Source organism: Vulpes vulpes, chromosome 3 (genome assembly GCF_048418805.1).
Source record: "Vulpes vulpes isolate BD-2025 chromosome 3, VulVul3, whole genome shotgun sequence".
Classification (NCBI taxonomy): domain Eukaryota; kingdom Metazoa; phylum Chordata; class Mammalia; order Carnivora; family Canidae; genus Vulpes; species Vulpes vulpes.
In genome coordinates this window covers 115,218,195-115,241,874 of record NC_132782.1, presented here as the reverse complement: position 1 = coordinate 115,241,874, position 23,680 = coordinate 115,218,195, and the positions used below count along the sequence as shown (strand labels likewise).

The window sequence follows — 23,680 nt, the reverse complement described above, 5'->3', positions numbered from 1 at the left end:
TGAGTGTCCACTCACAGAGCAGAGAGGGCTCCCTCTCCATCCCCACGGGGACAGGGTCAGCACCACCTGCCCCACCAGACCCTGCTCACAAAGCAGGGCCCCTTGCCAGCCCACGGGGGCTCTTAGTGGAAAGGAGAGACCAGGACTGCCAGGGGGTGGGCAGCTGGGCTGTCTGGGGGAGCCCCGGGCCTTGGGGAGCTCTGGCCCCAAAGCGGTGCCGAGGCGCCTGGCGCGGCCCTGGCAGGTAGCGCAGCCTGCCCTCCCCGACCCCCATACCTCTGCTTGGAAGGTAACTTGCTGGCTCTCTTCTCTTCCTCCTCCAGACGCCTGCGGGCCTCCTCCAGCTGGGTCAGAGGGTTGGGGGCCGGGTTGGGTGGCATGGTGGGGTCTTGAATGAATAGGTGAGACGGCTGGACGGAGTTCCGGAGCTGAGCGCTGACCCAGGGATGCACAGCCCCGGGACGCTCGACAGACAGGGGCCTGGAGCTCTCATGCACCTGCTGCTTCTTGGCACCAGAGGACCTTTGGGAACAAAAGAATCGGACGTGGCAGCACCTGAAGCCCTGGCCACGGGCAGGTGCCAGGGACCAGGACTAGGACCAGGACCAGGATCACACACCACTGACTCTGGCCAGCATGTGAGCTGCTGCAGTTTCCTCCTGTACATGACACAGATGTGTCTATGTCACATACTTCTTTTGTGATTTTTTCCCCTTTCCTTTTTTTTTCTTTCGTAATTAAAAAAAATATATTTACTGTAGAGCGAGGGAGTGGGGGAGGGTGGAGGGAACATCACGTGGACTCCCTGCCCACCAAGGGGCTCGATCACACGCCCCCAAGACCGTTGCCTGAGCCGACGCTCAACCGGCCATCAGGTACCCCCTTCGTAACTTAGCTTTAATAACTTTATTGAAATATAAATCCTGGGCAGCCCTGGTGGCTCAGCGGTTTAGCGCCGCCTTCGGCCCAGGGCGTGATCCTGGAGACCCAGGATTGAGTCCCACGTGGGCTCCCTGCGTGGAGCCTGCTTCTCCCTCTGCCTCTGTCTCTGCCCCTCTCTCTGTCTCTCCCATAAATAAATATTTTTAAAAAATTAAAAAAATATATAAATCCTATCCTATATAACTTCTTATTTTGTTTTTGAAAGATTGTATTTATCTATTCATGAGAGACACAGAGAGACACTCCCTCTCTCGCTCTCTCATGCTGTCAAATAAAGTAAAATAAAATAAAACCAAAAAATGTTTTAACGTCAAAACAAATGTTCCTTGTGAGAAACTCGAAATACACAGTAAATTCAAAGAAAAATATAATCCAAAATATCATACTTAAAAATACCTACTCCCATTATACTGGTATATCCTCTTCCCTGTCAAAAATACTTAAGTGGTGTAACTCTTAACATGTAATTTTTTTCTGGGTTTTCCCCTCTGCACGATAGCACAGCTTTGCCTTTGTAATTCAGCACAGAAGATGCTTCACGGCTGTGCGCTATGCGTTTGCTCAACCGCTAGATGAATTTGAGCGGAAACATGAGGGTCCTTGAACTGAGGCTGGAGCCTCAGAAAGGGGGGTTCACAACCCCAGAAGCTCAAGGGAAGGCACCCCAGAGGGAGGTGGGCTCTGCCCCCTAAGGAGCCGCAAGGCCAGCCCCAGGGAGACCTTGGCTCTGGGCCTCAAGCCCCCTCATAGCTCTCCCTGCCTGTCCCCACCCCCTGCCTGCCTGGCTTTATGTAAGAACAAAGGCAGAGGCACATGGCCCCCGGCTCGAAGGCCAGAGGGACCTGCTGCGGACACGGAAGGGCCATCGCCCAATGGCCTGTCCTAACAGCAAGCACCTTCCAACCTGAGACTGTCTCCAGATGTGCCTTTGACTCTGTCCATTTGGGGTGGAGGAGTGGCCAGGACGGAGCCATTCCTTGCAGAAACCCAAAAAAGGAAGAAATCCAGAGCAGCCTCCATCTACCCCCCACCCCAACCAGAGCAAGCCAGAGGCTCTGCACAGACCCCTCGCCCAGGACGGGCTCTGTGACCACGCGTGTGCCCAGGGCTGTGTGGAGACCAGACACGGGGACCCAGAAGAGGGGGGCCCCACCCTGTGTCACCACCCAGGACGGGCGGGACAGGTGTGCACTGCCCCCCACGATGGAGGGCCAGGGACGTCTGAGATGGAGGAAACGGGAGGCCCGCCCACCCACGGGTCAATCCCACCAGCCCCAGGGCCCAGGCGGCTGCTCTGGGAGTGACGTGTCTGCAGGCTGGGAGGTGTCTGACCAGCCCCCCAACCCCTCAGAGTCTCCCCACAGTGGATGGACCCACGTGGGGCAGCAACAGCCTGTCTGGAGGCTCAGCTTCCCCGGAGCAGCCCCTGCATCCTTGCTCAGACGGTGCCGACACCGCAGACGGCTGGGGGGCACCTGCACGCACGGGAGGCTCTCCCTGCGTCTGTCTGCAGACACGGGCAGGTACCAGCCTCACCTCCCCAGTAACCAAGGTCAGTGTCATGAAGAGGCGTCACCAGCCCAGAAATAACCTCCCGAGAGCAGCCGTGTGATGGCAGGTGGGGCGCAGCACAAGGAGCTCACACAGAGGCAGGGTGATGAGATAGAGCTCAGCAGCGGGTGGGCACGGCCCCGAGGATGCTGAGGCTCCGTCAGGGCCCCCACTCCCTCGGGGCCCCTGATGCCATGGACTCGTTGCTTCTGCCGCACGTGCTGAGATGGGGGGTGGCCAGGCCACAGCTGCCAGCTGCCCTGGTGGAGCCGTGCTGGAGGCTGTCGGCTAACTCTACACGCGTCGTGCCCTCGAGCCGGGCCGCCGGGCGACTCTTACCCATGGCCGGCCTTGCGGTGCCTGCTGATCTCCTTCTCCCCCTCGATGATCCACTGCATGATCTTCTGGTTCTTGTCTGTGTCCTCTGACGGGCCGGGCACCTCAGTGCCAGCGTTCTTCCCCGACTCGGCCTTCTTGGCATTCCTCCTGGAGGCAGTGCCGGCCTTCCCGCTGCAACAGCAAGAGCCGCGAGTCACCTGCTGACTGTACCTGGCCTGACGCCGGACCACACCCCGACCCAGTGGCTTCGCCAGTCGTGTCCTCATGGGCTCCGCCCAAGGCCATCTGGCAGCATGCGGAGGAAGGGGTCCGGGCAGCAGCAGCAGGAAGGCTAGGGCATCTGCCCTCACCCACCTGGGGACCCAGCCACTCCCCGCCCAGATGCCTCCCTTGGAAACCAGGGCCTCCACCTCGGCACCCCTGGGCCGGGCCCAGCACCCATGCCTGGCGCCTGGACTCCGGCCACCACATGCCTGCAGTCGCTGCAGCTATGGCCCCCGCCTGGCACCACTTTCATTTTTTCTTTTTTTAAAGATTTGAGAGAGAGCTAGAGAGTGAGTGTGCACACATACCGTGGGTGGGTGGGTGGGTGGGTGGGGAGAGCAGCAGACTCCCCACTGGACAGGGAGCCCAATATAAGGCTGACCTCACGACCCCGAGATCATGACCTGAGCTGACACCAAGGGTCAGATGCTCACCTGACAGCCACCCAGGCACCCCAGAGCTGAAGGACTCTCAAAGGGGAATCGTGGCCTAGAAATGCAGAAGAGAGCCGCAGGACACAGCTTCTCATAGTCCCCTTCCTGGCCGGGAAGACCCACAGGTTCAGGGACAAAGGATGCCCGGTCCCAACCCCAGGGCACGGCTCAGGCTGCCGCACGCACTCACCTGTAGGCCAGGCTGTCGCTGGCATTGGGGGCGGCACCCACGCTCTCCGAGTGGCTACGGGGCTTGGCTGTGTGGCCGTGCAGCTCCAGGCCCCATGCAAAGCTGCCCTGGACCCGGCGGGCAGCCTCCGCGTCGGCCTGCTCCTTGGGCCTGGCAGCACCATGGTAACTGTGGTGGTGGCTGTGCCTGTGAAGGTGCAGGCCAGCTGTGTCCAGCTTCGCCCCTGACTTGGGTGCATGCTTACCGTGCCCAGAGGGCACACCCCCCAGCACCCCCACGATCTTGGGCACGTGGGCATTGTCAGGGGAACGATGGCCAGGCCCTGGTGACTGACAGCCAGGCGTCCTCATGACCCGCTGCACGTGCTCATCCAGGATGCTCTCGGGGTTCTCCTCGTGCGCGTCCCGCAGTCCCACGCAGCCCACGTCTGCATAGCGGGGGGGAAAGTGGTGCCAGGCGGGGGTCAAAGGCAGCTTATGAATGGCCCCCAGGGGGCCTGAGGGCACATCACCATCCTCTCCTTCTTCCTCCTGCAGGACAAGGGCCACGTGTCAGCTCCCTGGCGGTGTCATGGAAACCTCGCGGGTGAGGTCACACAGAAGTGGGCCTGCAGCGTGGTCCAAGGGGTCAGGAGCCCGGAGCCCAGGTGTGGGGGGGCCAGCTGCTCGGGCTGGCTCCAGGGCCCCTCCCTGCAGCTGCGGAGCCCCAGCTCCCACCCAGCCGCAAGCGCTGGGCCCCAGGAAGCAGTGCCACACTCACCCACAGTGTGCGGACGCACCCATGGCTGCCACCCACCTGCGGTTCAAGGGGTCTCAGTGCCAGCCTGAGTCCTGCTCGCTGAGAAACCTCCATACTGACTTTCGTGTTTCTCAATAAAGACACTTTTACCTTTTCAGTCAATGATTTTCCTATTCCTCAATATTTAAAAAAATTTTCATTTCAGTGATCTCTATCCCCACCACAGGGCTCGAACCCACAACCCTGAGATCAAGAGTCGCAGGCCCCTCTGGCGGAGCTGGCTTGGGGGCCCCATTCCTCAATTTTATTGCCATAGTTTCCATTATATTTTTCAAGGGAAATTTTGCCCTTGTACAGAGGAACTCTTGTTTCCTGCTTAATTATCGAGTTATGGGTTTCTTGGTACATTGTCACACTGGACCAGCAGAGTTTCCTCTGGGTCCACAGGACCACATCTGTAAACGTAAACATCTGGTCAGTCTAACTCCAAAGATACATCTCAAGTCTTCTTCCTCGCCTCACTGAACTGCACAAACTGCATAATGCTGAGTGAACCCGCTACCAACCAAGAAGAACGGGAGGCGACCCGACCGGGCCTGTGCTGTAACCAGACCCTCGGAAATGCAGCACAAAGCGTCCCATGTAGCGGGAAATATGGAATCCTCGCTGGCACGGGCTGTCGGCTGCAGGCCCGCCAGGCCTGCTCAGGGCGCAGGCGCTGGGCGCTGGGATGGCCCAGGGACGGGCACCCCCCACGGCCCCCCCATGCCCCCCACCCCTCCGCCTTGGCCTGCCCGGGGCACTGGCAGTGACCCCCGAGGGCAGCAGGGAGCAAGAGGGACACTCTCAACCCCGGGGGGCCCAGATCACATACATTCTCTCAGCGGCTCTGCCATCACAGAAATTCAATGTCAGGGTCTTCAAACGTTAGAGGTTTCCTAGCAGATAGTTTGTTTCTTCTCCACTCTTATTTTCCAAATTTTACAATAAAAGTAAGGTTTTTAAACAAGATTCGTTAATGTATTTGAGAGCGAGCGCGTGGGTGCAGGCAGTGGGAGGAGGCCGAGGGCCAGAGCCTGGAGGCGGGCTCCCGCTGAGCGCAGAGCCCACCCGGGGCTCAGTCCCACGACCCCGAGGTCGCGGCCTGCACCGAAACTAAGAGGCATACGCTTAACCGACTGAGCCACTCAGGCGCCACAATAAAATTAACGTATTTAGTCATTTTTCTTAAAAAACAGTGATTTATGACACATTCTTACAGGCTGCAAAATCACACAAGATGGGGAATCTCATGTGGGTGTGGATTCCCTGTAAACAGGCTACTGGATTTGATTTTCTCCGGAGTTTTTGTGCATAAACACAGCGTGAGCGACGCGACTGCGCTGCCGGCAGTGCCAGTGCCCCGAAGGCCGAGGGGCGCCCATGGGGACAGAGGAGCTGCGGCAGGCGGCGTAGGCTGCACTCAGCCACGGAGAGCCCCCCCCCCCCCCCCCCCCCCCCCGCCGTCTGGAGGCCGCGGTACTGCCCTAGCAGCAGGCTGGGCTCCCAAGTGGAGGCGGCGGGGGCGCTAGAGGTCGGGGTGGGCATGCCCCGTGGGGCTCGTGGGCTGGGTGCTGGCCTCTGCGCCCCCGCTGGACCCGGCAGCACCTGGGCGGCCCCGCTGGAGGAGCCGACGCCGGTGCCGACCCGACAAATGGCTCCACATCTGGGCCCTCGGGGCCGCCAGCCGAGACCATAGCCCGCCACCCGTGCCAATGCCTGCTGCCCACACACGGCAACCACGCTCCCCCTGGGCAGCCTCACGAAGCACGGGTACCCGCGCCCCACAGGCCAGCACCTGGCTTGGCGCCTGCCCGTCCTCCCACCACTCTCCCAGGCTGCCGGGGGGCCCGAGGAGGGGGCTCTGCGGTGCGCCCACCTGGCCCGAAGCCAGCAGGCCAAGGGGATGGTGCTGCCACGCCTCCACACCAGGCCGTCAGCACGACGGCCCCTGTGACCACACCCGCGCCCCGGTCCCCGCCACGAACCCCAGGTCCCGACATGCTAATGGGGAGCAGGGTCACACGAGGGAGCTCCCGAAGCCGGGGGGCAGCGGCAGGGCCAACAAGGAAGCCGCCAGGTGTGCCCGTGTGCCACGGCCCAGGAGCAGCCTCACGACAGCATCCCCGGCCTCGAGGTGCACGTGACCCCCGGGGCAGGGAGCACACAGGCCCCTCCTGGGAGAGCTTCCCGAGTTTGGGGACTGCGCGGGTCTCCACCGGAAACATGAACGTCACGGACAGAAGTCGTTCCTTAAAGCGCGACCTGGTTTTTGATTTCAGGCACTGCGCATAAATACTGAGCAAACAATAGAAAATACAAATTTGCAAACTTGGTGGTGACCATTTTTCCTCTTTTCTTAAGTCAACTCTACCTCAACGTGGGGCTTGAACTCATGACCCTGATCAAGAGTCGCTGCTCCACTGACCACCCGCTGGGCGCCCCCAGCGGTGACCACTTCCCACTCCAGCAGGGAATCCCTATGCGCAGAGCAAGGCCCACGGCCAGGAGGACAGGGTGCAGGGGCCTGGGGCACAAGCCACCTCGTGGAGTGTGAGGGGCTCGGGGAAGTCCTCACTCGAGGAACGAGCTCGTCACCCAAGTCCCAGCACAGGAGCCCCCGCACGTGTGAGGAAACCGATCTCACAGAACGACACACAGAAACGACCGAGGCAAAGCGTGTCCTTGGCAGTTAGGGCAGGAAGCATGAGAGCAAGTGAGTTACAAACTGCATGAAGGTTTCACAGTGTTGAGCGTCCAGCAAGGCCACAGGCCCGAAACAAGGTACATGGCGGGCACATCCCGCCCTCACGCCTTTCTGTGCTCTGCGATGGCAGGTGGGGGCCGCCAGCCCTCCCTGCCCAGTCCACGCTCCAGTCCTCACACGTACGCATGCAGGACCCGGCAGTGCTCCCCGGGGGCCCCCGGGACATGGGAGGGGCCAGCAGGGCAGACGGGCCGTACCAGCCCCCAGAGCCCGCAGCAACAGGAGAGCAGGGGGGCAGGCTCAGCCAGGCCGCTCTGGGCACACGTGGAACGCCACCACTCTCCTCCCCGAGCTGAGCCCGCGTGGCCCCCGCGTGGCCCCCATGGGCGACAACAGCGGGGCGTGCTCTCGGCCTGCCCCCCAGCTCCACACGGCCCAGAGCGGCTGCTGAGCGCCCGCGGCTGCCCCCCACCCGGGCACCTCCTCCCTGGAGAGCAGGCGGCGGGGGCTCCGAGGGGCAGGCTGCCAGCCCCGGAGTGGACGCAGTCCTTGCGGCCTGAAGCCGCCCTCCACTCGGCTCGCCACGCGAGCCCATGCGTAGCCCTCCCCCGAGGGGCGCACTCACCATCCGGACACGTTTCAGCCGCTCCTCCAGCTTCTCCTCGGCCTCCCGCGTCCGCTGGATGGCCTCCAGGCGGTGGATGAGCTCCGCGGCGAACTTCTGGGGCTCCACACGGATTTCCTTTGGCATTCGGTAAGTGCGCTGCGAGGAGACACTGCTGATTAGCTGGCACATGTGGCTCTGAACCGCGTGGCACGCGAGCACTTTCTGGGCGACAAGACACCGCACGTGAAATCCGCATTTTAATGTAACTGTTCACTTTTTCCCCTCCCGCTCGGTGTCAACCTCCTCACTGACCCCTGTGCTGTGGGACTAAAACTCTCCTCACCCAGTGCTGACCTGGGAGGGGAACGCGAGGCTGGCAACTGCGTCCTTGGCCTCTGTGACCAGAGGACTGGCGGCCGGGGGCCGGCAGGAGCCGGGTTAGGGCCCTAGGCAGGGAGTAGGTTCGGTGTGCTAACCCCGGTGTGTCCTTCCCTTCGGCCCCCAGCCGCCCCCAGGAACTGCCCCGCACATGCCTGGCCAGGCCAATACCCCGTGAGGCCCAGTGCCTGGGGCAGACCTACGGGGCCAGGGACCGTGTGAGGGAGGGGCCGAGCCCAAGAGCCCTGGGGGACACGGCCTGCAGGACTGCCCTGCGCAGCATGGGACAGCAGGCCCCGAGGGCCCACACCAGGCTCGGGATGCGGCTCTGCTCTAAGGGTGGGAGACACAAAACTCAGGGCACAAGCGTCAGGGGAAATGGGACGACCTTCCTTTTTGGAAAACAGCTGAGCAATGCAGCTTTCGGGAACACACTGTAAGTCTTCTGGGGCGTAACTTTACTTTAAAATAACTTCAAAGTTAAAAACACTGTAATAGGCCAAAGAACTGCTGTCCACCCTCCACCGCGATTCCCCAACTGCTGACACCTGCCAGCACTGCCATCCCCTCTCACAGACGCTGACACAGATGCGCGTGTGCACCTTGAGTCACGAGAGAAGACACAAAGCCCGCTCCTTCCTGAACACCTTCATGATTTTACCAAGCAAACACATCCTTGCACTTCGTCACAACTAGTACAAAGCGAGGAGAGCGCCCTGGCAACTGTTACCTAAGAGCTGATCTCATTCCAATTTCATTAGCTGTCCCAACAATGCGCACTGTAGCATTTAAACCTCCAAGCCACCAAGGTCTAAGTGAGGGGGGCAATGGGGGCCCCGGGGGGCCACCAAGGGAGGGGAGGGGGGAGGTAGGGGGGAGGGGGGAGGCCTCCCATGGGGGTTGGAGCCGAGTGTGTTCACTTTTCTCGTCTACAACAGTCCCTAACCTCAGACACGCGTGAGCCTGGGGGAGAAGGTCGTGGCCACGGCACAGAGACCAACACTCCATGTGGGGCCGACGCTGGCCTCGATGAGCTCAGGGGCAGCTGCAGGGACCTCAGAGGGCCCTGGACAGGGAAGCAGAGGAGAGCAAGGCCAGGACACGGGCGGCACGTCAACAGCACGACAAGCTGGTGCAGGCAGCCCGGGGTTGATTCTGGATGTGAGGAGGCCAGGCCCACGAGGACGGGGCGACTGAGGGTGGTCAGTGTCCCCAGAAGAGGCCGGGCGGTAGGGATGGCGAGAGGCTGAGAGGCCGTGGCGGGGTCTTCCTGGACAGACGTCAGACGCGAGAGGCGCGGAGGCCGACAGGGCCGGCCAGGGAGTGCTGCCTCCGCGGGCGCTGTGTGGACCAGAGCGGCAGGGCCCACACGGGGCTGAGGGCCAAAGGCCAGGCATCCGGGTGGCCGGAGCTCCAAGGTCCGGACCGCAGGACAGCACACGCGGACCAAGGGCACAGTGAAAAGTCCTCACGAGGCCAAAGTGCACACAGGCAGGGTGATGCTGGCGAGAGGACACACGGGGGCTCGGCTGCGGCGGATGCACCCCCAAGCCCGTGTGCTCTGGAGAAGAGCCTCCAGGCTGCAGGTTATGCTTGGAAAAGTCACACATTGCAAGAAGTTATGCTAATGACCACACCTATGCCTTCTAGCTGTGGAGGAACAGGAAAGTCACCAAGGAAAAGACTGTCATTAAAGCCATGGACCTTCTGGGGCACGGGAAGGGCCCCTCTGTCAGCCACGAGGAGCAGCCGTCCGAAGCTCGAGGGCCAGGGCAGGCGCCCACGTGCCCCAGCACAGCCACCGACATGCAGCCCCTCGCCCAACCCAGGAGCCAGCCCACGTCCCCCTGCCCTGCCCCTGCCCAATGACAAAACGGATGTGTGCAGGCTCTGGGCGCGGGCCGGCGTCCCCACCACAGAAGACCACCCCAGCCACAGCACCCCACAGCCTCGGCTACGATGGGGAACACCTCCATCTGGTTGGCCGGGTAAGAAATGTTACCCTTGGGCAGTGCGGGGGGCTCAGCGGTTTACCACCGCCTTCAGCCCAGGGCCTGATCCTGGGGTCCTGGGATTGAGTCCCGCGTCGGGCTCCCTGCATGGAGCCTGCTTCTCCCTCTGCCTGTGTCTGCCTCTCTCTCTCTCTGTGTCTCTCATGAATAAATAAAGTCTTAAAAAAAAAAAAAAAAAGAAATATTACCCTTAAAAATAAAAATCAGTTATTTTACCAGGAAAGATGGCTTTCTTCAGGAAAGCAAATCTATGGGCTAAGCAATCTGTAAAAAAGTCACAGACCACTCCCAAAAACAAAAGCCGTTATTTTGCGGAGCACAGGAGAAAGTTGGGAGGGGCCACTGTGCATGGAAGCCTGCACACGGGTATCTAGGGTGATGGGGTGATGGGGGCTTCTCCATGGCCAACGGGCAGGACACGCAGCCACATCCTTCCCTGTGGCTCGGGACCCTTGCCGCTGACGCTGCTCCTGCAGCATCTGCAGGTGATGGCTCCTGCCATCGGGCACCAGAGCTCCCCCACCTGGGCCCCCGACTCCGCCTGGGCCAGATGTCTCCCGATTAATGTCCGTGGGAGTCCACAAGGGACACCTGGAGTCCCTTCACCTGCCCAACCACTGCCTGGAACAACGTGCTGCTCTAAGGGCCTCTGCTCTCTCGAGGCTGCATCCAGAGCTCCTGCTCCTGCGGCCCCCACCCTCTCTATCCTGCCCCCCGCCGCCCTCTGCTGACCGTCAAACAACGGACGCGGCTGTGTCCCTGCAGAGGCCAAGAAGCTCCTCACACCCCAGATAAGTACACGAGAGCTTCTTGTCATGCTGGACCCCAGAAACAAAGCCCAGGCGGGTGAGGACCTCTGGCTGACCTCTGGCTCCCCATCTGCACTGACCCCCCTGGCCTGGCCGTCGACCAGCCTGGGCTGATCCTGTGGATGCGTGAACGGCGCACGGAGCAGGGGCTCATTTGACCTTCCCCCAAAGGCAACACTGGCTTCTCTCAGGACACACAGGACCTCCTGCTCTCACTGAATGGTCACTGAGGGCCAGGCCCAACGCTCGGCACAGTGCCTGCCAAAGCTCTTAGCCCCCCTCCAGGGGCTGGTCAACCGAGGCAGGAAGCCTGTGGGGCCGCAGCACCGTCCATGCCTCACAGGAAGGCCAGGCTCTCGCTGCCATGCCACTGCCTTTCTTGGCTCTACCTTCATGCTGACTTGGCCAGGACCTTCCAGAACCTGAAGACTCCTCGCCTTCCTCCATTCTGGAACATTCCCCCACTGACACTTGTTGCTCTTGACTCTTCCTGATTCTCCCCATGCCACATTCTGAGAAGCCTTTCCAGGTCTGTATTCCAACCTCTCATTTTCTATTCTGGTTTTAATGAACACTCACTCTGGTTAACTTATTGAATCAAAAATTGAAAAAAAAAAAAAAAACAAAAATTGTTTTTGAGGGATGCCTGGATGGCTCAGTGGGTTAAGCATCTGCCTTCGGGTCAAGTATGATCCTGGGGTCCTGGGATCCAGCCTCACACTGGGCTCCCTGCTCAGTGGGGAGCCTGTGTCTCCCTCCTCCTCTGCTGCTCCCCCTGCTTGTGCTCTCTCCCTCTCTGAAATAAATAAATAAATAAATTAATTAATTAATTAAACAAACAAACAAACAAAATTTTTTAAGGAGAGAATCAAGACAATGTGGTAATGTGGTCCTGGCACAAAAATAGACACATAGATCAATGGAACAGAATAGAGAACCCAGACACAGGCCCTCAACTCTATGGTCAACTAATATTCAACAAAACAGGAGAGACTATCCACTGGAAAAAGGACCATCTCATCAATAAATGGTGCTGGGAACATTGGACAGCCACGTGCAGAAGAATGAAACTAGACCATTCTCTTACACCAGACACAACGATAAACTCAAAATGGATGAAAGATCTAAGTGTGAGACAAGAATCCATCAAAATCCTAGAGGAGAACACAGGCAACACCCTTTTTGAACTTGGCCACAGCAACTTCTCGCAAGATACACCCATGAGGGCAAGGGAAACAAAAGCAAAAATGAACTATTGGGGCTTCATCAAGATAAGAAGCTTCTGCACAGCAAAAGAAACACTCAACAAAACTCAAAGACAACCTACAGAATGGGAGAAGGTATTTGCAAATGACGTATCAGATAAAGGGCTAGTAGCCAAGATCTATAAAGAAGTCATTAAACTCAACAGCAAAGAAACAAACAATCCAATCATAAAGTGGGCCAAAGACACAAACAGAAATCTCTCAGAGGAAGACCAACAAGCACGTGAGAACATGCTCCGCATCACTGGCCATCAGGGAAATACAAATAAAAACCACAATGAGATCCCACCTCACACCAATGAGAATGGGGAAAATTAACAAGGCAGGAAACCACAAATGTTGGAGAGGATGTGGAGAAAGGGGAACCCTCTTACACTGTTGGTGGGAATGTGAACTGGTGCAGCCACTCTGGAAAACTGTGTGGAGGTTCCTCAAAGAGTTAAAAATAGACCTGCCCTAGGACCCAGCAATTGCACTGCTGGGGATTCACCCCAAAGATACAGATGGAATGAAACGCCAGGACGCCAGCACCCCGATGTTTATAGCATCAGTGTCCACAATAGCCACACTGTGGAAGGAGCCTCGGTGTCCATCGACAGATGATGGATAAAGAAGCTGTGGTCTATGTATACAATGGAATATTCCTCAGCCATCAGAAACAACAAATAACCCACCATTTGCTTCAATGTGGATGGACCTGGAGGGTATTATGCTGAGTGAAATAAGTCAGGCGGAGAAGGACAAACATCATATGGTCTCACTCATATCATATGGGGAATATAAGAAATAGTGAAAGGGACTATAGGGGAAAGGAGGGAAACTGAGTGGGAAAAACTAGAGGGAGATAAACCACGAGAGGCTCCTAACTCTGGGAAACACACAAAGGGTTGCAGAAGGGGAGGCGGGCAGGGGGTGGGGTGACTGGGTGACAGGATAAGCACTGGGGGTTATACTATACGTTGGTAAATGGAGTTTAAATTTTAAAAAAAAATGTATGTTAAAAAAGGAGGATTACAAATTAGCATCCCTAAACCCCCTTTGGGGGTGGAGATGGGGGTCCGGTGTCTCAGTGTTCAACATGTCTCCAGAGAAAAATCTCATAGATCCCTTTTCCTTCTATCAACTCAGTTATTTAATGAAAGAGAGTGAGGAGGTTTGACAGTGGAAACACTCATCTCTTCTAGACTCCTCTAAGAAATCTTCATCCTTGGTCCTCAGGCACCTTCCTCTGGAGTGGAATCTTGCGCATATCTTTTGAAATTTCCTTCTAAAAACTTAAGTGTATAAAATAAGATGTCTCTCTGTGCCTTTCTGTAACTCACAAAATCAGAAAGAATGTTCCCCCCAAAAATGCTAAGGTTTTGCTGAGTTTTATGTTTTCTTTTACTCTTTTTTTTTTTAATTGGAGTTCAATTTACTACTTTTACTCTTAAATATGAAACATTTCTGGAATTATCTGGTTTTCTCTTTTCACCACTATAAATTATGTGACTGTCTTTCTCTTGAAAATAAAAATAGGACATAAAAGTGTGAAAAAAAATTTTTAAGATTTTATTTATGAGAGACACAGAGAGAGAGAGAGAAAGAGAGAGGCACAGAGACACAGGCAGAGGGAGAAGCAGGCTCCATGCAGGGAGCCCGACTCAGGACTCGATCCCGGGACTCCAGGGTCAGGCCCCGGGCCAAAGACGGCACTAAACCGCTGAGCCACCCGGGCTGCCCTGAAAAAAAATGTAAATAGAAAAAAAGAGAAGTTGTTGCAGAAACGTTGCAAGAGCTCCAGCAAGAACATTTCCCAAATTGAGAGCAAGTTGCCTCCTCGATGTCCCGTCCCAGAAGCGGGGGGCAGGCATCCTACCAGGGGTCCTCCTGACACAGGCCCCACGCCGCCGGACCTCCTCTCGCACTGAGGCCTGAGGTACTGAGCCAGGCTGTTTCTCTGACTCCTGTCTCCCCGGTGACTCCAGAAAACTGAAAGCCAGTTCCTGTGTAGGATGGCCCTCACCCTGGGCTACTGTCCTGGGGACATCCCCGCAGCCCCCACGGCCCCCACAGGCAACACCCATCTGACGGACCACACGAAGTCGCTTGTTCCCACCGGGAGCAGGTACTGCCCGGGGGCTACCCTGGGTGGCGTCAGTGCCCCGTTCCTCCGCACGCTCCACCTTGGTTTCGCCAGCAGACAGGCACAGATTTCTCCTCCATCGCCACGGACTCTGACGCCCAGCAGCCTGGGCCTGGGGGGAGGGGAGCCTCCACGTGGCTCCTTGTCCTCTCACCCCCTTCCTCTGGGGGACTTGGCTCCCCTCCTGCTCCCCCTGCCCAGACCCAGCTCTGAGTCTACATGTCCGCGGAGCAGAGCCAAGGGAGGCAGGCACCTGCCTGGGGCTCCCTCAGAGGTCGCTGGTGCACACACACACGTGCAACACACACACGCACCCACGCTCCCCGCAGCATCTTCCGCTCCTCTCCCAGTAGACACGTCAGTGCCTGGGCCGTGCCGAGTCAGCTGGGAGGCGACAAAATGCCGGGCGGCCCTCTTCTCAAAAGTCAGAACAAAGCCACATCCTTTGTTCTCACCATCACCTACCTCTCTTCTTGCTTCAAAACTAAAGTGATCTGAAGGAGCTCAAAGGTCCCTCGAACCAAGGGATCCTGGCTGAGGATGGGCGTGCACTGACCCTGCATGCACGGGCTCTTCCTGCACAGACCGCAAACAGGCGGCCACCTGAGGCCGCAAGCGAGCCCTCCTCCTCTGCCCTGAGAAGTCCCTCGTGTCCAGCCAGGGTGCCAACGTGAGCAGAGCGACTCTGTAGGTAGACAGGCTGCCCGGCCCGCTCTGGGCAGCCCCCAGCGCCCACGGTCGGGAGCATCCCTGGCACCTTGGTGTTGTCACCCTAAGGGGGGAAGCCAAGGCAGCTCCCACAGAAAGTGCCACAGTAATGTGGCCAGGCCCGGGGGCGCCGGGTATCAATGGAGCCGCAGTCAGGAGGCCCAGGCAGGGGCTGGCGACAGGCTCACAGCCGCTCTCCCGCCTCGAGGAGAAGCTCCTCACTTACCAGGATGGGGCCAGACTGCCCAGCAGGTGCCGTGGCCGGCCCTCCCGCTCCTGAAGGGACTGGACAGGCTGGGCCTACGGGCCACCCGCGCGACCGCAGGCTGTGCCTAGACGTGAGCTGAGCTCACAGGAAGCCAGGCGGAGTAGGAGCAGGGATGGGCCTGGTGTGAGAGGGCTGGAGGGCTCACATGGGAAGGAGGGCTGCACAGCCAGAACTTACAGGAATGTGAGGTAGAGGCACCCGCCCGTTGACCTGGACACTCTCCTGCATCTCCCGGCGGTGCTGCTTGCGGATCCTGTACGGTGGGATTCCATCCCTGTCCAGGAAAGAGCGAGCCTGGCGTGAGTGCAAACAGAACAGCTCAACACGACTCCGCTGTGCTGGCTCGACCTGGAGTAGAGTCGGCTGTTTTCTACAGCTTCACAGCGAAGAACGGTTTTTCCATTTGTTTAAAATATTTATTTTTTAAAGATGTATTTGAAAGAGAGAGAGAGAGAGAGAGCACACACGAGTCACACTAACGTCAGTGGGAGGAGGGGCAGAGGGATAGACAGAATCCTTGAGCACAAAACCCAACTTGGGGCTCAACCACAGGACCCCGGGATTACGTCCTGAGCTGAAGGCAGATGCTCGCCGCTGAGCCCCCAGACGCCCCCGTTTTTAAGGCGGGGGAGGGATACAGGACAGAGACCGTACATGGGCGTGAAACCGACAATGTTTACTACCAGTTCTTCGCCAAAAACGTGCAGCGATCTGTGCTTTACTGCCCAGGTGGGCTGCCGCGTGCCTACCCGGGAGGGGCGCTCCAAGGGGGCCAGGAACAGGGGCCCCCAAATGACAGACCCCGTTGGAAGAGATTTCCAAGGTTCTGACTTGCTCTGCTACCTTCCACGGTGAACTGCTGAATGAGCATAACCTCCCTGTGCACAAATCTGTTGCCCTGACACGTGTTTCAGTGATGAGCCCTTTCGAAAATCATCACGAACACAGGAATCGAGTTCTGTATTGTCTTTACCACGACTGTGCACTCACTCCGGGCTGAACGCCCTGCTGCACATGCGCCATCCCTGGAACTCCCTGTGCTCCCCTGCTACGTGAAGGGCCTCTGGAAGCTCAGCGGTTCACAGGAGCCAACAGGACGGACAACGCCCACCAGAGGAGGACGCCTGGTCGGTGGCTTTCCCAGGCCCGTCTCCTCCTCACCCAAGGACTCCCAGGTGGGCTCCCGGCTCTGACGGCGGGAACGGATGCGTCTAGGTCGTCTGGCTGTTGGAAGGCCTCGGCCTCCGTGTTCCCCAGGGGCTGCAGTCAAGATCTGCGACCCGGCCTCTCTCCCAAGCACGGCCCCAGGGTGGCGGCTGGGCAACAGTGCTGCTCTCACTTGACAGCAGGGGTCAACCACGCAGCCACAATTCTGACCTCACCTCATTAACTGCTGTGCAGCCTAGTGAAGCTGCCACCTGCCGCCCAAGGTGCCCAGGATGTCCTGGCCCCGCCTCACACCCAGCAGCTCAGTGGCTGTGTCGGCAGGCAGGGAAGTAATGTTCTCCCCCTAAAATCACATGTCTCAGGGGTTCCATCCAGGGGGAGAGGGTGTACTTTGGGTCAGAGTGAGGGAGGAAGAATCCAGGACAGCCCGTCTCTCCTGTCACTGCCTCAGTGTCCCTGGCTGTCAGGGCACCGGCTGGTGTGCAGTGTGACTGGCTCAGCAGCCTGGCAGGGGCACCCAAGGGGGCAGGTGTCAAGGAACAGGTGAGTCAAATGCATTTAAAACATCTTTACATGCCCCTGGAGTTCCATTCCAGTGTCCAGGGCCACCAAATTTTTGTTTCTCATATGCTTTGACCAGGAATTTAAACATTCCACATGCCTCTATGGATTAGACACTGTCCTTAGACACCCGTGCACAAAGTGCAGTGAGCCACCGTCTCTACTGTGTGGTTGGCATGCTGAGGGCAGCTGTGCCCGCTATAAGATAATTTAGATGAAACCCACAATCCTACTTTTTGCCTGATATATATTTAAATATTTTACATTCCAAATCAACTATTCCTGTATTTCTGAATCTTAGTGTAAACCACGATACAGTTACCAGGAAAAAAATATTTTTAAAATTTTATTTTATTTTATTTTATTTTTTTAAAGATTTTATTTATTTATGCATGAGACACACACAGAGAGAGGCAGAGACACAAGCAGAGGGAGAAGCAGGCTCCCTGAGGGGAGCCCGAAGTGGGACTCGATCCCAGGACCCCGGGGTCACGCCCTAAGCCAAAGGCAGGCACTCAATGGCTGAGCCACCCAGGCGTCCCATATTTTAAAAATTTCAGATCTTTCATTTAGGAACCATATGTCATTTTCTGTGAAAGAATTAAGAGACTTTTCAAGAAAAAGTGTGCGGACAAATGGATTTTCACTGTAGTAATCAGTTTCAGGGAAGAGAAAACCCAATGCTACAAATGCACAATCCCGAACTGTCACCTGCTGGTGGGGGTTGTGGCAGGTACTGCTGAAAACACAGCCATTTCAAATAAGAAGTTGCTAAACACGTCAACATTTTACCTGAAAAAAGGGTAACGAATGAGAAAAACCACACAAAGAAGTTCAACCTGAAGGGACGGGTCCAGCTTGGGCCCAAAGAGGAAAAGAAGGTACCCCAGATGCGCAGCGACAGGGGGCGTACTGCTGTGGCTGGGAAAGGGCCTGTCTGGCGGCGGGAAGAACACGGGAACACAGGCAGAGACGAGGCACCGACTGTGAAAACCCCACAGGAAGTGGGACCACAATTTTATGATGTCTTCTCTACAGAAGGTTTAGTGACCCTTCCTTTTTTATTTAATCCTGATTGTCAGGATCCCTGGGTGGTGCAGCAGTTTAGCGCCTGCCTTTGGCCTAGGGCGCGATCCTGGAGACCCAGGATCGAATCCCACATCAGGCTCCCGGTACATGGAGCCTGCTTCTCCCTCTGCCTATGTCTCTGCCTCTCTCTGTGTGTGACTATCATAAATAAATAAAAATTTAAAAAAAAGAAAAAAAATCCTGATTGTCCACGGTTTTTCCCATGAGGAAGCAAGCTGGCTGGGGAAGAAAGCCACCACCCCCCCCCCCCCCCCGCCCCACAGGCAGCCAGCTGACAGCGGCTGCTCCCACCCCTACGCAGTCCTGGCCCTCGGCCCCCAGCCAGTCTCGGAGTGGGGGTGGGGGACACCGCACACCTGCTCGGGCCCTGGCCAGGGACCTCCCGGCAGCGGCAGTCAGATGGTGAATGGCACCCAGACTGAAAACGGGGTGAATGTGACATTCGCGGGCAGCCAGGACCACGAATGACCTTGGCAGGCTGGCTGGGTAAGGCCCTGATATAACGACACAGTGTCTTACATCAAACTCGTGATGTGCGTTTGGGTCCCCAAAAGCCACCTGTCAAAGCAAAGGAGAGTGTCAGAAAATAGGTACTTTCCCATCAAGAGGACGATGGAAGAGTTAGGTGAACTGTCACCCCTGGGGGACACAAGGCTCCAGGTGGCTCTGGATGGTTCCCACGGCCTCTGGGCACGTGCGGCCCTGCGCTATCCCTGCACAGGACCGGCCGTACCAGTGCCCTCGGCTCTTGCCTCCCCATGTCCTACACAGAGTATGTGACAGGGACAAAATTTCAAACGACAGAAGGGCACGGAGCACAAGGCACCTGTGCACAGCAGGGCCTGGCCGGGGGCCGCCTGCCCACCCTGCTCGGCCACCCATCTGTATGGTGAGCCCCCTGACGGCTCCACCCCGTTCCAAGGTGCCAGCAGCCGTGCCCTCAGAGACAAGCAGCTGCTGCAAGTTCCGGATCCTTAATGACGCAGCCCGGCTGTGCTGGTGGGGGTGCAGGGGGCACGCGACGCGGTGGGCACAGCCCATGCCCAAGGGGGGACTCACACGCTGCTGTCGGTGAGGGACAGGCTGTCGGCATCACTGGACAGGCTCTGCTGCTCGCTGTCATTGGCGCTGGTGGCCGGGGCGAGGGCGTAGCCGGAGCTGACGTAGTAGGGATGCACAGGCTCCCGCCAGGACCCACACCTGCCAAGAGGAACACACGTCAGTGGCGGCCAAAGGCGGAGCCACGGAGCCCCCCGATCATGGCGCACATCCCGCACCTTCGAGGTCTACTCGGGCGGTGGGCGACACCCCAATCTGCTGGCCGCTCAGCCTGCGGCAGCCCCGACAGACACCCGGGCAGGACGTGCCTGCGGGTGGGGGGCACGGGTCCGCCTGTCGCCGCCAAGCCTTACCACAGCGCGCCCCAGTTCTCGTCGTGCCCCTGGGAGCCCACAGGCTGGCATCCGGGCCGTCTACACCCCGTCCTCACCTGGGATCCGCTCACCCCTTCCGTCCACTTTCCACTGGGAGGCTCACGGCTTTGCCAGAGTTTACCAAAACCTCTAGTCTTACTATGAACGGCCAGTGACACAGGCGGAAAATACTTTCTCCCTAAATGTCACTTTTCTTTCCGACTTTTTGTTGGTTTTGGTCGCACAAAGGTTTTCACGTCTATGAAACCAGACTTACCAACCTCTTCCTTCAGATTTTCTGCTATCTTAGAAAGCAGGCGTTCCTCGTCATAACCTTCAAAATACATTTTTATTTTTCCTCAAATGATCCAATAGTTTTTTTTTTTCATTTAGAATTTCACTTGAAAAAAAAAAAAAAAGAATTTCACTTGAAATGGTCGCTATATAACCCACCTCACTTCCTTGCATCAAGATGGAGAGTCGGCACAAATCCTGAATGAATCCACCTTATCCTGAACAACTTTATTTTTTATTTATTTTTTTAAAAGATTTTATTTATTCATGAGAGATAGAGAGAGAGAGAGAGAGAGAGAGAGGCAGAGACACAGGCAGAGGGAGAAGCAGGCTCCATGCAGGGAGCCCGACGTGGGACTCGATCCTGGGTCTCCAGGATCAGGCTCTGGGCTGAGGGTGGCACTAAACCACTGCGCCATCGGGGCTTCCCTCCTGAACAACTTTTTTTTTTTTTTTTAAAGATTTTATTTATTTATTCATGAGACACACAGAGAGAGAGAGAGGCAGAGACACAGGCAGACTCCATGGACGGAGCCCGACGTGGGATTAGATCTGGGGACCCTGGGGTCACGCCCTGGGCGGAAGGCAGGCGCTAAACAGCTGAGCCACCCGAGCTGCCTTTTTTTTTTTTTTTTAAAGACTCCTGAACAACTTTAAACGCCAGGCCCCGTCCTCTGTCCACGTGCCTCTACTTCTGCAGGCTGCGCTGCTGTCTGGGCGCCGCCCCGCCCGTCACCACCGTGTCCCTGCCGTGTCCCTGCCGTGTCCCTGCCGAGTGCCCTGATGCCTCCACTGCCCAAAGACTGTGCTCACATAGCGACATACAGGCGTTCGGGAAGGGGACAGATACAGCAAGGCTGTCTGAGGCTACAACAAGACGGGGCCCGCCAAGCCTTCCTGGTGGCCGGGACACAACCCACCTGGGTTCCAGCCTCACCTGTGATGAGAGCACTGCTGCCAACAGGACCCGGACACCTGTCACATTGTGAACGGCCTGCGCCAAGCACGAGGACCTGGGAAGAGTCACTGCATCACTCAGACTCCAGTTACTTCTAAGGTAACAGACAACCATGACCCAATGCAGAGAACATTCTGGAAGCCCCAATTCAAACCATGCACACACTGAGGAAAAGGTGCTCGAGCAAGACTCGGGCCCAGACACCTCTGTATCCTGAACGCCCATCACATAGAACGTGTAGGGCCGGGGTGGTCCAGGCAGTGCAGCTGGAGAGGGGCCAACTCCCCCAGGGGGTCTTGGCGTCCACGGTCTCAGGAAGCGCGGCACGACGAGTGCCAGCCAGGTGACCCCTCATTCCAGCCAGTGAGGCGCAGCAGGGGACAGTCACCCGCCAGCTCCACAGTCCCACCCACACAGGGGTCCTGTCCCACCCACACCCGGCCTCCTGACCCACCCTGCAGCCGAGGGCTCCCCGGGGACACTCGCAAGTTCCAGCTGAATAAGGGCAGCGGCTTAGGAACGGGGCCATCCAGAGGCCCACAGGAAGGGACGGGGACGTGGACAGAGACACGGCCAGCTGGTCCCCAGCCCCGCGTGGTTACACCTCCTCGTCTAGGTTATGTCTGACATGAAGTGACAAACTGAGGGCAGCCGGCCACAGCAAAATTCTTTAAGTATCACAAAATTTTACTTTTATTTTTTAAAGTAAGCTCTAGGCCCAAAGTGGGGCCTGAACTCACGAGCCAGAGATCAAGGGCCGCACGCTCTACCTAGGGAGACTGCAGGCGCCCTCGATAAAAAAATATCATATTTATGGGCAGCCCCGGTGGTGCAGCGGTTTAGTGCTGCCTGCAGCCCAGGGCCTGATCCTGGAGACCCGAGATCGAGTCCCACGTCGGGCTCCCTGCATGGAGCCTGCTTCTGCCTCTGCCTGTGTCTCTGCCTCTCTGTGTGTCTCATGAATAAATAAAATCTAAAAAATGAAAATAAAAAATAAGACAAACACGGTGTCTGCGATTCCTGCAACTGCAGGATGAGCAGAGCGTGCCACGCGTGGGCTCCAGGCTCAGACGACAGGGGCCAGCGCAGCAGAGCACAGCGGCCAGGAGGATGGAGGACCCGTTACCCGCTCGGACGTCTGCTCAGCAGGGCGGCCCTTAGGACGAAGCTGCCAGTGTGGAGCCTTGGCTGCTGGCCACGACCGCGAGGGCGAAGGTCACGGGTGGCAACCTGCGTCCCCACAAGACAGCCGCGGACGGGGAGCGTGTGCACATGCATGGGCACGGCCAGCGCAGCCAACCTCCCAGGAGCCGCAAGAAACTTCCACACGCTGGACCTTTCAAAGTTGGCAGAGTAAAACCCCGACGGACCCACCCGGGAACGTGTCCCGCTCCGCGCTGCCCGCCTCTGGCTGCCGTCTGCACAACTTTCTTCCTATTTTCTACGTTTAACTGAATAAATTCTTTTACTCTGGTGGGTCTCTCGGAGGAGGAGCTGGGCCCACTGTGCAGCAGGACCCCTCTGCTCGGATTATGCCACCGGTCCTGCTGCACCGCTCGTGACCAAGGGGCAGGGCCACCCACCACCTCGCCAACTTGGTTTCTGTGTGTCCTTCTGCTCCAACTCTTTCGTTCGTTCTCGCCTTCCTTTGGGGTGACTTTTATTTTCCGTCTCCTCTCTCGAACAAAATAACCCTGTTACTCTGCTGTTAGTGGTTCCCGTAAAGGTCGCAGCAGGCGCCCTGATGTACCAAAGTAAAAAGTGTGTTTCCCTCCTCCCAGGTCACACAGGGTCAGAATTAATTCCCTTCACTTCCCTCACACACCAATGTCATTGGTGTCCCGTGTTTTAACTCCGTAAACATCCCACACCGCACAGGACACGGTTAGGATGGTGTTACCCCATGGACGGTCACCCAGAGCCACCCCCACGTTTGCACCGGGAGTCTCCCTTCTGCCTGAACAGCACCCTGACCTGTCCCCTCTGGGGGGCTGCTGGCAGCGGGAGCAGCTGCACCTCCCTCGGTCTGCACGGACCTGCTCAGCGGGTGGGACATCTATTTTCCAGGAGCCTCGCGCACGTCTGGAGGGAGCAGGAAATGGCCCAGCACCACAGACCCCAGAGCCACGTGGCCGTCCCTAAACAGTGAAACAGGACGGCCTAGGATCCAGCAGCTCCATGGCACAGTGTGCGTCAGACAGGACGGCAGCAGGGTCCGGAAGAGAGGCCGGTCCCTCGTCCCGTCCCTGCTCCTAGAAGGCGGCGAGGATCTGCCACGTGCCGCCCCATCCCTGGTTCTCAGGCTGACCGATGGCCATGTCCCCCGCTGCACACCCAGGCCAGAGTGCGCCTCGGCCCCAACCCTCCCAGGGCCGCTGCTCTCCGGGCTGAGCCCCGACGGCCACAGACACCAGCCACTAACCCCAAGGACAGACCCGGATTCGTTTCATTGTCCAACAAGCCGATTTTCCCCTCTAAGATTGGAGCTGGGCGGTTCCACAGGCCCCACCCTCACCACGCAACACCCCAGGCTGCGGGCTCGGACTTCGCACAACGGCGCCTGGACTCCTCACCGTGGCTGTCGCGGCGGGCACTTGCGGCAGGGCTGTCCCACAAGGGATGCTGAATCACACCAACACGTTTAGCTCGTGCGCTCCCCATGCTGAGTAAGCACGCACCAGCCGCCGTCTCCCGCTCTACGGTGCTCCGTCGGCCATGGGCAGGTGACTCGTGGGGACGCCAGCTGCGAGCAGGTGACTGTCCCCTACCACCCGACCTCTGGCCTTCCCAGCCGCAGGCCCCGCTGGCCTTGGCGGACTGCGC

General features: G+C 57.9%; 1 protein-coding gene across 8 annotated transcripts in view; it reads right to left on the bottom strand.

Annotated features, from left to right (window-relative positions):
- Positions 1-23,680, bottom strand: part of AXIN1 (axin 1) — a 61,243-nt gene that overhangs the window by 4,572 nt on the left and 32,991 nt on the right. For 5 of the 8 annotated variants that reach the window (XM_072754271.1, XM_072754273.1, XM_072754270.1 and 2 more), the window contains exons 3-9: positions 19,253-19,393; positions 18,713-18,751; positions 15,554-15,650; positions 7,830-7,967; positions 3,721-4,250; positions 2,833-3,003; positions 277-522 (exon numbers count right to left, since the gene is read on the bottom strand). In XM_072754271.1, the coding sequence (XP_072610372.1) occupies positions 277-522; positions 2,833-3,003; positions 3,721-4,250; positions 7,830-7,967; positions 15,554-15,650; positions 18,713-18,751; positions 19,253-19,393 (1,362 nt within the window). The remainder of the gene's footprint in view (positions 1-276; positions 523-2,832; positions 3,004-3,720; positions 4,251-7,829; positions 7,968-15,553; positions 15,651-18,712; positions 18,752-19,252; positions 19,394-23,680) is intronic. The other 3 variants (XM_072754275.1, XM_072754277.1, XM_025984949.2) reach the window with 1 other exon arrangement.